Source organism: Crocodylus porosus, unplaced genomic scaffold, assembly GCF_001723895.1.
Source record: "Crocodylus porosus isolate Cpor-Errol unplaced genomic scaffold, CroPor_comp1, whole genome shotgun sequence".
Taxonomy (NCBI): domain Eukaryota; kingdom Metazoa; phylum Chordata; order Crocodylia; family Crocodylidae; genus Crocodylus; species Crocodylus porosus.
The window spans coordinates 43,847,908-43,859,851 of record NW_017728906.1 but is presented as its reverse complement, the minus strand read 5'-3'; the positions used below and the strand labels follow the sequence as shown (position 1 = coordinate 43,859,851).

Genomic DNA, 11,944 nt, shown 5'->3' with positions numbered 1-11,944 from the left:
CCTTTGAAACCAGAATTTAGACAGGGCTTTGACTTTTACTGTAACACCAATAGAAAAACATGGGCTGATTATTTAAACTTAAGGTTTTTGACAAAGTCTCTCGCAAGAAATTATCAGGGGAACTCAATATCTAGGGTGAGAAGTAAGGTTGGAAGCTGAAGAGATGGCTATTTTAGTTCTACTCTTGGCATGCAAAGTGGTTCATTTGGACACTTTTGAGATTTGTGCTCTCCTGAAATGAGGGCATAATTTGCTGACGATGACACAAAATTATTTAAGTTAGTCAAGAACAGAAAAGATTGTGAAGACCTACAGCAGGATCTAAACATTAGTAGGATGGTTCTGATGATGGTAGATGAAATTCAGTGTTGATAAACGCAATGTAATGCATATTAGAATGAACAGCATAAATTTTATGTACATAGCAGCAGGACCTGAGTTTGCAACTTTGTTTTGAGTAGGGTAGCAATCCAGGTGTCATAGTGGCTCTGTGAACGACTGTCTATTAAGAGAAATACAGAAAATACAACAATATACCTATTATAAGTATGTTATAACTTTTTAATGCCCCTGTTTATACATTTACGTAGCATTCACTCTGAAAAACCAAATTAAAAGAACACAAAAACTTGCAGAGGTCTCAAGCACCCAAAATTTAGGGAATGCTAGAATTATGGTTGGCTGTACAACTTAAACACAGTAGCTTTGTGAGTATGCATTATTATACAGTCTTCTGTTACATTATTGCATTAATTTTTTTTTCAGAAAACCCTTTTTAATTTTTTCCTTTGGTTCACTTCTCTTTCTGTGTTCCCCTTCTAACCATGGCTGTTTTTGTCGATAGCCCCATGCAGGCTTCACTCCTTTTCACTCCATTCTTAATTTTTTTACATTTGTTTTAAGATGCTTCGCTGCTTTTGGCTCACCATTGGAAACTCTGATAGCCTCTCTGCACTCAAAAATGTCATTGGTGCTTTAGAGCAGTGGTTCTCAACTCTGTTTGTACCAGGACCCGTTTGTAAACATCAGTGGCCAGTCCTGACATAGTAAATAGTTTAAGTAGAAAACAGCCTCCTAGCCCTGCTGGTACCCTTTGCTCCCCAGCCCCACAGTGTGTGGGCTAGAGGGTGGATGCAGGAGTGACACGTAGGGGGTGCATGTGGGTGCACATGCACCCCCTGAGTGTGGTGTTGCATCCCCTACAAAAAGGCGGTGGTACCTGTGGGTGGTTGCTGCTCACGACCCCCAAACTCTGTCGCTGACACTGCTGGTGGCATCTGCGGGCAGTCAGTGATCCCTGCTGGCTACTGCTGATGCTACCAGTGGTGTCGGTGGGTGGTTGTCGTCTCCTCCCCACACTGCCACTGGTGGCAGTGTCTGTGAGAGCTCCTGCTTGCCGCTGCCATGCTTCCACTGCTGCTGTGCTGCCCCAGCTGCCAGGGGCATGAGTTGTTCATGGGTGGATGTGGTTGGCAGGGGGGGCATATGCCCCCCTCCCCACCCTGACTTGTATACCCACAGTAGGCACAGGGCTGTACCCTGGCTGGATCAGCATGGGCAGAAGTCATGTCTGTGGCTCAGTGGAGGAGGGCACCAAGTGCAGGAGGGCAGAATGGGGCAGTGAGACTCATTGTTGTTGCCACTGGACCCCTGTTCCAGCTGCAATGGCAGTAGCATGAGCAGTAACAGATGGTGGGGGGAGGGGTGTGCTGCCCTCACCTTCTCCCACCACCAGCCGCTCATGCACTGGGCTGTGGGTTTACCCCTCCACCATACCCTGGCCACCACTCCCCACTCCTCTCAGGCCACTCATGCTGCCTGCCACTCCACCTTCTGTCCCAGGTAGAGCCACAGCCTGAGGGGAGTGGTGGTGGTGGCTGGGCCATGGCAGCAGGGTAAAGCCATGGCCTGGTGTACAAGCTGTTGGAGATGGAAGGAGGTGAGGGCAGGAGGCCCCCCCCCGCCACATACACACACTTCCTATCCATTAATCTTTGTGCTGCTGGCTGCACAGCTGGTGCAGGGGGCCTAGCAGTGGCAGCAATGAGTCTTGTCACACTGCTTTGCCCTCCTGTGCCAGGTCCTGCCTGCTGGGCCATGGAGGTGGCTCTTGCCCATGCTGGTCTTGCTTGGCTGCAGGCCCATGGCCACAGTGGGTGCACAAATCTGGGGGGTGGGGGCACGTGCCCCCCCATGCCCACCAATGCATCGCTTGTGGCCCTGGACCCTTGCCCATCACATTGCCTTGCTTCTCCCTGTGTCATAGACTTACCTATGGGGAGCTGTGGGAGTGACTCTTCACAATGCCTGGTTGCCACAAGTGTATGTGTATACATGCACATGATGCGTCCTGCCTGATTGCCCTTCTCTTGCTCTCCCAACCCCAAGCAGCCCCTTTCAGGCTTGAATTCTGCCAGCCTGTGAGGAGCCCACGTTTTTCTCCTTTAAAGGAGAAAATCAATTATTTTCTCCTTTAAGGTAGAAAATACGTGTTTTCTGCGGTAAATGGAAAACCCAGATCCTTGTTTATTAGGATGCCCAGCAAATGGATATGCAAAACATGATCAATTTTTAAAGTTTGTTGGCAACCCTTTTATATATTCTTGTGATCCCCTTTTGGGTAGCAACCTACACAAGTTGAGAAATGCTGCTGTAGAGAGCCCTGGCTGCCAGATACGTAAATGACCTAGAAAATCTGAATTGACTGGAAATGGAACATGCTGAACTGGTTTCCTGGGAATGGTGCATGCAGAGTCTGATAAATTTGTAAAACCTATGGAGAGATGGAGCAGACTCGGTGTAGATGGAATCATCAGAGAATTTAGTTGCTGAGTTCTTACCAAGAAAAAGATCTTGGAGTCACTATTGACTCCAGGATGAACATGAGTTGCCAATGTGATGAAGGAGTTGGTAGAGACAATTGCACTTTGTCGTGCATCCATAGGTGCTTCACAAACATGTGCAGGGAAGTTATTCTCCCCCTCTATGCGGCACTAGTCAGACCGCAGCTGGAGTACTGTGTCCAGTTCTGGATGCTGCAGTTCAAGTGGGATGTGGACAACCTGGAGAAGGTCCAAAAAAGAGTCACTTGCCTGATTAGAGGCCTGCAGGGAAGGCCCTATAAGGAAAGGCTAAGGGACCTTAACCTCTTCAGCCTCTCCAAGAGAAGGCTGAGAGGGGACCTTGTGGTGGTATACAAATTCATAAGGGGAGAGCAACATGAAGTAGGCGATGATCTGTTCACCAGGGCACCCTCTGGAACGACAAGGAGAATAAGCTACTAGAGAGAAGGTTCAGGCTGGACATAAGGAAAAAGTTCTTCCTTCAGGGTTTCCAGAATCTGGAATGGGCTTGCAAGGTTGCTCGCCCCATATTTGGGGGTCTTCAAGCAGATGGGGGTCCTCAAAAAGAGACTGGACAGGTACCTGGCTGGGATCACATGACCCCAAGGTTGACGTTTCTTTTCTTGCCTGCCAGGGGCAGGGGGTCGGACTAGATGGCCCACTGAGGTCCCTTCTGACTCTATGAATCTAAACCGCATGTATCGTCTGAGACTGTTGAGGTCTACAACTGGACGAAGTGTGGACACACCCCTGTACAAGAATAACCTCATGCCAAATTGCAAATCTTTGCCTTAAAGTAGGGGTTGAGAGCATTTTTGGCCACAGTGCCAAAAACACCCAAACCCCAGCCCATGCATTGACTTGGTTTGCCAGAGGCAGACTGTGGGGGAGCTGCAAGGGGCACAGTCCTTGCTGTTGGAAGTGGCTGCATGTGTGCCTCCAGGTGGATGGTGGGGGAGTGGCTGGGGTCATGTTGCCCTGACCTCTTCCCTGCCTTGTGCTCCAAGGCACGCGTGCAGTTGCTGCTGGCATGGATGGTGCCCCAGAGCCTGGTGCAGCTGTCTGCAGCCTGCCTGTTGTCTGTTCTAAGATATTGGGTTCCAGAGTCCTGGCTGGGCTCCATGGTGGTTGGGTGCATGTGGACCTCTGCATGGAGCCAGTACAGCTGTTTGCAGCCTCCCAGCTACAGCTGGCTCAGGCTCTGTGCAGCTACTGTCAGCCATTGAGCCTAGGCTGCTTGCAGCAGGGCTTGCAGCCTCTTGGTTGCCCGCTGCAGGAAGCCTGGGCTCTGAGGCTGGCAGCAGCTGCCGAGAGCATGGGCCAGTTGTGACATGCTGAGCAAAATGGCCTTGGGTGTCACGCTCTGGCACGTGTGCCAGCAGTTAGTGACCCCTGCCCTAAAGCATGAAAGTGCTAAATCTTCTCAACAAAGCAGATATAAAAATATTAATAGTGTCTAAGCAATATTCTCCCCCCCCCCCAAAAAAAAAATTCAACTTGAAGCAGATATTAAGCATGGAAAACTTCAGCTCAAATACTTGAAGTCAGGCAAAACTGTAGGAAACTTCAAACAAGGTTTTTCAATGAGAAGTGTGCCACAGCCTTAAATACAGGTCACACTATTTACTCTGTTTATAATAGCCTGCAGTTGTGCTCTGCCTCTAGCTTGCAATTCCATGTCATATGGCTTCTGGGTCTCCTCAGGGGTCCAGAAATTTGGTGGTGGGGGTGTGGGAGCATCATTAATTACTGCTCCTCTGCTGCCAAATATCTGGACCTCTGATTAAGGACCACTGGAATTCAGGCTCCGATGGGGGAAAAAGCGGGTTCCCTGCAGGTTTGCCAGAGCTAATATAAGCTATTCTTCATGGCAGGGTCTCCCACGCCTTTGGCTGAGGAAACCAGCCCATGGGGGTGATTGCTATTGAACAACAGCACACAGGCTGCTCTTCACCTGTTTTGCTACCATCTGTATGAAGAGTGCTTGCAGGAAACTGCTTCACTTGATCCATGGCAGAATTTTTCTTTGCTTCGTGGGGTGTCTTCACTCTACTCTTGCTCATCTTTTCAGCTTTCACTGTGCAAAGTGTTGAAATCATAGAATCACAAACATTTAGGGTTGGAAGGGACTTCAGGAGGTCATCTAGTCTGTTCCCCTCCTGCTCAAAGCAGGACCATCCCCAACTAGATCATCCCAGCCAAGGCTTTGTTTAGCTTCCTGGATGTGGGGTGAGGCTGGGAGGGAGTGGGGGAAGGGTTCCTCCCTGCTGGGTGCCTGCCTCCACAGCTGGGTGTGGGGCAGGGGCTTCCCCTGGCCCAGTGCAGGGTCTCCTGAGCCCTGCTTTCCTTTGGTGCCACGTGGGAGAGGGGAATTTTGCCCTCCCCTTCTCTCTGCAGCGGGGCTCACGAGACCCATGCTGGGTGCCTGTCACTACAGCTGGTTGTGTGACTCAGGGTGCCCTGCTGCAGAGGCTTCCCCCTGCCCAGCACAAGTTTCCTGAGCCCCACTGCACAGGGAAGGGGATAGGGAAATTCCCCTTTGCTCTTGTGTGGCAGCAGAGGAAAAAGGGGCTTAGGAGACCTTGAGCTGGGCTAGGAGAAGCCCCTTCCACACACCAAGCTGTGGGAACACGCACCCAGCAGTGGGGAATGCTCCCCACTCCCTCCCAACTTCACCTCACATCCAGCCAGTTAAGCAAAGCCTTGGAGGGGATGATATAGTTGGGGGTGTACCCTGTACCCCACACCAAGCTGTGGGGGCAGGTACCCAGCATGCCTATGCCTGCAGCCCCTGTGGCAGTGGGATACTTACCTGCTGTGCTCTGGGCAGGTCTTTTAAGCTCCCTGTCAAAGCCGGGAATTGAGCAACCTGATTGGCTGAGCTCCATCATTAATGACATGATCATTAATCTATAGGTTGCCCCTGGAAACACATGGGGTTTATATAGTGTTTCTGGGGCTCTGCCACCTTTTTTTCTCTGTGCTTTGGGTAAGGTTTTTTTCTTTCTACTTTTTTCCCTTTCCTTTTTCCCCACCTTTTTTCCCATCGCCCCCATGGTTTCAGGCCATTTCTGGCCAATCTGCAGTTTTCTGGGGCTTCATGGGAAATGCTAAATTTTGGACTTTCCCCTGATATCTTCTGAATCCTGAATTACAGTGGTCCCAACCCAGGAGGAGTCACATGAGCTGGATGATACAACCTTGTGCACTAGATTGTACCAACACATGGTAGGCCTGGCATCCATGGTCAGGTCCAGTGTGCAGGGTTGGGCTGACGTGGCTGGATCCAGTTCTCGGGTGTGGGCTGGCGTGTGTGGCTGGATCTGGGATACAGGACCGGGCTAGTTTGCTGGATTCACCCTGAATGCTGGCCCTGTGTGGGATCTGGCCCATAGACTAGCCCAACATCATTTATCTGGCCCATGGAGGTAGAATACTGAGCTCCATGGCCATTTGTATATGCCACGTGAATTTACTTCAGTTTAGTTCTCACTAAATTGAAGCAGTGGATTTTTTAAAAACACCGCCTCAATTTAGGGCAAAATAACACCCTGTAGCATGTACGTAAGGGTCAGGCCTGATCCTTACCTGCCTCTCCAGTGGCAGGGAGAGGAGAGTGAGCTGCCAGTGGTCTGAGAGGTCCCTGAGCTGCAGGGGGAGGCTGGTGCTTCTTTCCATGGTAGTGGCGGTGCCCCGCCACCAGCAGCACCACCCACCTGCAGGTACCGCAGCCGCGGAGGGAAGCACTGGGCCCCCATGCAGCTCAGGCAGGCAGGCTCTGGGGAGGGAAAGAAAAAAAAAATATTAGGCTCACCACTTTTTATTTATTTATTTATTTATTTTCCTTCAGTCAAGCCTGCCTGTGCAGGCTGCTGCCGGGCTGCCTGCATAGTTTTCCTGTACAGCCCCTGAGCTGCATGGGGCCCAATGCTTCCCTCTGCGGCTGTAAGGTGGCAAACTAAAACACCTCAGACAGGTTTTACTTTGCTGCGTCCCAAGGTCATTTGATGCACTGTAAACAGCTGTGCCATTAAAGCACATTATGCCACGAACATGTGTAAATAGGTATACCATTAAAGTGGTACAAAAGGGCTTTAAGCCATTTTAAAGGCCAATTTAGTGGCATATACAAATGGCCCACTAGCCTACATGGAGGGTGTAGAACAGCGAGCAAACAGAATTTGCAGATAACCAAAGTTACTCTGGTTAGTCTAATCTTTGTAAGAAGATTTTGAGAAAATTTTGATGAAGTTAACCAGATTAGGTGAATGGGTAATACAATGGCTATTTATGTGCCATGTCCCTAAATATAGAGCAGTGTAGTTTTAAGAGAAAAAATAAGCTACTGTTACACCAAATGGGATTCTGAATTAACTGTTTCAACTCAGGAATGAGGTGTTGGTATCAGTGGGTGCAAGATATTGCAGCCAGGGTCATAAAAGCAAATCTTATGGTAATATTTATAAGGTATGCTATGGTGAATAAAACGGAGGCTATTATAATGCCTTTATTTGAATCAGGAGTGTGGCCTCGTTTGGAATACACTGTGTAATACTGTCATGCCATATCAAAAAGGATATTATTGAGAAGAGATTCAGAGAGAGACTGTGAGACTGGTCAAGAACATGGAAAACCAGTATGATGAAGACTGATGAAAATATTGGGATTGTTTACCTATACACAGTGATTAATAAAATGAGACCAGTGAAAGTATGTAAAATAATAACTAGTATAGAGAAGGTAGAGTGGGAACATCTATTTTCCCTGTTTTACAACACAATAACGAAATTGTATTGAAATTGAAAGATGGCAAATTCAAAAACAGATTAAGGGAAATACTTTTTCACTTGACATGTAAACTGACTGGGACTCATTGTTACAGGATGCAGTTGAGTTCAATAATTTAATGAGCTTCAAAGAGGGATTAGAAGTTTATACGGATAAGAGATGTTGAGAGTTAGAGATTACAAACAGTTGGGAAGAACATATTACCTCATGCTTCTGGGCTCAAACCAGTTGGTAACTTGTAGAGATTAGAATGAAGCCATTATGGAGATTATCCCAAAAAAGGGCTTTAAGTCGTTTTAAAGGCCAATTTAGTGGCATATACAAATGGCCCACTAGCCTACATGGAGGGTGTAGAACAGTGAGCAAACAGAATTTGCAGATAACCAAAGTTACTCTGGTTAGTCTAGTCTTTGTAAGAAGATTTTGAGGAAGTTAACCAGATTAGGTGAATGGGTAATACAATGGCTATTTATGTGCCATGTCCTTAAATATAGAGTAATGCAGTTTTAAGAGAAAAAATAAGCTACTGTTACACCAAATGGGATTCTGAATTAACTGGCAGCAGTCTTTTCCAAATCTTGGGGGCTCGGACAGTAAAGAAGTTTTTCCGTATGTCCAGCCTGAAACAGTCAATGAAGGAGTTTGTGACCGTTCGACCTTGTCATCTCTTGGGGCGCTCTGGTGAACAGACGTTCCCCCAGGTCCTGGTGATTGTGTGGTAAGTTGGCAGAGGGAGCAGGAGGTGCAAGGGCACCTGTCAAAGCAAAGGAATGCAGCTCTGCAGGGGCAGGATGCCTTGCTACTCACCGATTCAGGTACCCTTAGAAGCCCGCGCTGAGGCTGTACAAAATGAGCTTCTCTCCCACCCGTAGTATCTGGCAGGGAGGCTGGGCAACCACTTGCCTAGGATGGAGGTAGGTGGAACAGGGAAAGTGGTATTGGGGGCAGACGCAGTCCCAACCTTCCTGCTGTCCCAGGCAGAAGCCCCAAAGTGGGCTTCTAAGGGTGCCTGAATCCCGGGGGGACAGTGAGGCATCTTGCCCCTGCTGGGCTGCATTGCTCAGCCAGCAAGTGTGCCTTGAGGGGGAGGTATGGGGGAGCCGCTAGCAAAGGGCATGCCCATGCTGTGGTGCCCCTATCCCCCTCAGGTAGTCACAATGGGCCTTTCCCTTGTGCTTTGACAGGAGCCCTCGTGTCTCCTGCTCCCTCTGCCAACTTACCGCCCACCGACAGGGACCACTGCTGCTGGAACTGCCACTCCAGCTCCAGCATCTCCACCTTGCAGAACAGCACCTGCTGTGTCCTCTTCTTGGTGGTGCCTGGCGGCAGCATGGGACCCTGCAGGCTCAGCTCCGGTCTGCTGTCATCTGGTGGTGGAGAGGCAGGAACATGAGGGGGTTAGAACTGGGGCTGGGGCCAGGCTCACTGCGCCAGAGGGACTGGAGGCTCCTGCTCCCTCGGCCGGTGCTGGGCTGTACTGCCCAACTATGCTGCTGAAGGGGTCCAGGGGGTGTCCAGAGTGCTTACCAGGGTAGGCTGCCCAGCGAGCTGCGTTAAGGCGCATTAAGTTCAGGTGCACACAAATTCACATGTAGACACGCCCACAGTGCAAAAACCTTATCCTTAGAGTAACTTTATTTCTGACTTTTCTTTTTTTGCATATTGTATTGGGCTTGAACAACACAGTACTCATGCAGGGTAGGGGAAGATCTTGCAATTGGACCTTGTGGGTGTTTGAATGGTTTACTGTGGCCGTGCAACCCAGGATGAATAAACAGAAAACAGTCTGTATCTTCCTTATTTCCTTTAATATGAGCTCTGTAAGGATTTGCTTTGCTGTTTGAGGATGCCAGTTCAGAACTTCTTGAATACAGCCTTCTGCCTCATAATTCATAGCATTACCACTTGCATTGCTAGGCCACCATGAGCACATATTTTAATTATCAGTGTATAATTATTAAAAGAATTGATAAATATTGTTTGTTGCTTCAGTAGACTCAAAATCATTGAGTAGATAAATATAACATTATGTTTATATATGTCTATAGTGTATTCTTCACAGTTCCTTTATTGTCAGTGGTACTAGTAATTAAAGTGAGCCTGTATTAACTATTAATTTATTTTTTTGTTTGAAATGTGATTAATGTAGTATTATTTTGTGTTCTGTTGTAGACGTTGCTGCATTGGCATGTGGCCGTGAGTTCCTGGTTAATTCCAGTCGGGAGCTGTTGGACACAATGATACAACTTCTGGGAGATATGAAGCCAGGATTTTGTACCAAACTTAAAGTGTATGGTGGCTACATAGTTTAAAAATGAAACTGGTTAACTTGCAGTATAGTCTGCCATCACTACAGCTATTTTCCTAATGGCCTATTATTTCTTTAGCTGGAGCAGAACTTCATTGGTTGGAATTAATAATCACAGGAGGCATTCTTTACAGCCATACCACATTGGACTACAAAGCTGGAGAGTGCATATTGTTTTCCATTAGATAAGGTTGCATGCATATGAAGGGCAGCTGGGCAAGTATGCTAGGCTGAAGAGAGGATTGGATAATGACTATCTTGTGGTCTGGTAGTTATAGCACTGTGCTGGGAAGTCAGAGTTGCAAGTTTAAATATCCTCTGTGTGTGGGGGCCTCGAACCTGGGTCTCCCCCTTCTGGGGTGACTGCCCTAGCCATTGGGCTGTTGGCTAGAAGATAGCAGTCCCAGCTCCTACCCATTTCGTGTTTTGCCAAGAATTTCAAGACTCATGCTCAAATACACACATACCGAGCTGTCCCAGAATGCAGCCAACTGTGTATGGTCAGTAGCCAGGTGTATCCCTACAGCACATGGAGTACAAAATGTGGCTAAGTGCCAGAATTGTCAATTATGCAATGAAGTAATTGCCATGTGGGTGTGTAAATTGAAATAAGATTCTGCTCCAAGCTTTTTGCAAGATCCGTCAAGGACCATTGTCTTTAATGCAGAGATATGGCCTATTCCTGCATTGGCAAAAGTTTGGGTTGCTAGGACGCTGGTATTTAAGGGTGGGTCAAGTTTTAAAGCAGGAAGAAGAGCTGAAAGAAATTAAATGAACATAAATATGTTTAAAGTATCATCTTTTAATGAAATAAGTTGGACTTTCTAGTAAATGAAGACATGAAATGCATTATAATCTCTTCTGAAATTTCCTCAGCTATTACAGCGTCACCTAAGTGAGTTGCACATAGCAGGGAAAAAATCCATCTCATTTTAGTTATCTGTCATTGAATACACTAGTGATCTAGGGATATATTAGTAGGTAGTTAAATATTTGGATGTGCTGATTCTTTGATTCATGTATGAAGGAATTCTTTTTAGTAGGCATTAGAATTTGTTGAATGTTGATCTGTGAAAAAACATGAATATTGCATGATCATGTCATTGAATGATTCATTCATCATACATACATGTCATTTCAGGTTACCTCCATCTGATTTAATGTCTGTCATAGACTCTCTCTCCCAACCTGAGAGTTTGAAAGTCAGCATTCAATCTGGAATAGCTAAATTGTGCAGCATTTAGTAGGATCTTACTAAGGAAAGTTTGTGGAGAAAAGCTTTGAAAATACAATGCTGAAAGTCCACAATGCAAATGAAAAGAACTCAAGGTTTTTTCTTCCCAAGTAATGTGATTTTTAAGCCAGTATGATTTTTTGAGTCCTGACTCAGTTTTGAATGCTTGGAATTGACAGTACTGTAATTAAGCAGAGGTTGAGGAGCTTTTTGTTGTTCTTTTTGTTTTTGGAAAGACATCTAAAACAAAAAAAAGTTATACAGGTTTCCCTTGCCAACCACGGTTTTGCCAGCCATGATTTTGAGTATCTACACTTAATATTCTATATACCATTTTGTCTACCACGGTATACAGTTTTGTGTAACCATGGTTTTCTGTGGCCATGCATCAGCCCTCCCCTGCCATTTTTCAGCTGCTTTTGTCTTCCCAGCCACAGTTTTGCCAACTATGGGAACTTTCAGGAACCTAACCCCAGCGGTTGGTGAGAGAAACCTGTTTTTCAGATTTAACTGGAGCTCTGATAGCCAACTTTACCAGACAGCATCTTCTGTGATGATGTAATCTTCATCTACTCCACAACAGTCCTAGGAAAACAGGTACAAATCTAGCCCATAGATCAACCACAGACTCCGCATGGGACATTTTGCTTGAATATTAATTTATAAATTTATAAAGTCTGCTGCTTCCCGGGGGCCCGCATCCAAGACATTGCGGAGAGGATCCTAGAGCTCCTCTGGCCCACAGACCACTGTCCCATGCTCCTTATTCAC

At 47.0% G+C, this 11,944-nt stretch overlaps 1 protein-coding gene across 1 annotated transcript in view; it reads left to right on the top strand.

Annotated features, from left to right (window-relative positions):
* Nucleotides 1-11,944, top strand: part of HSF2BP (heat shock transcription factor 2 binding protein) — a 50,523-nt gene that overhangs the window by 16,771 nt on the left and 21,808 nt on the right. The window contains exons 4-5 of the mRNA XM_019557115.1: nt 8,126-8,195; nt 9,804-9,921. Of these exons, the coding sequence (XP_019412660.1) occupies nt 8,126-8,195; nt 9,804-9,921 (188 nt within the window). The remainder of the gene's footprint in view (nt 1-8,125; nt 8,196-9,803; nt 9,922-11,944) is intronic.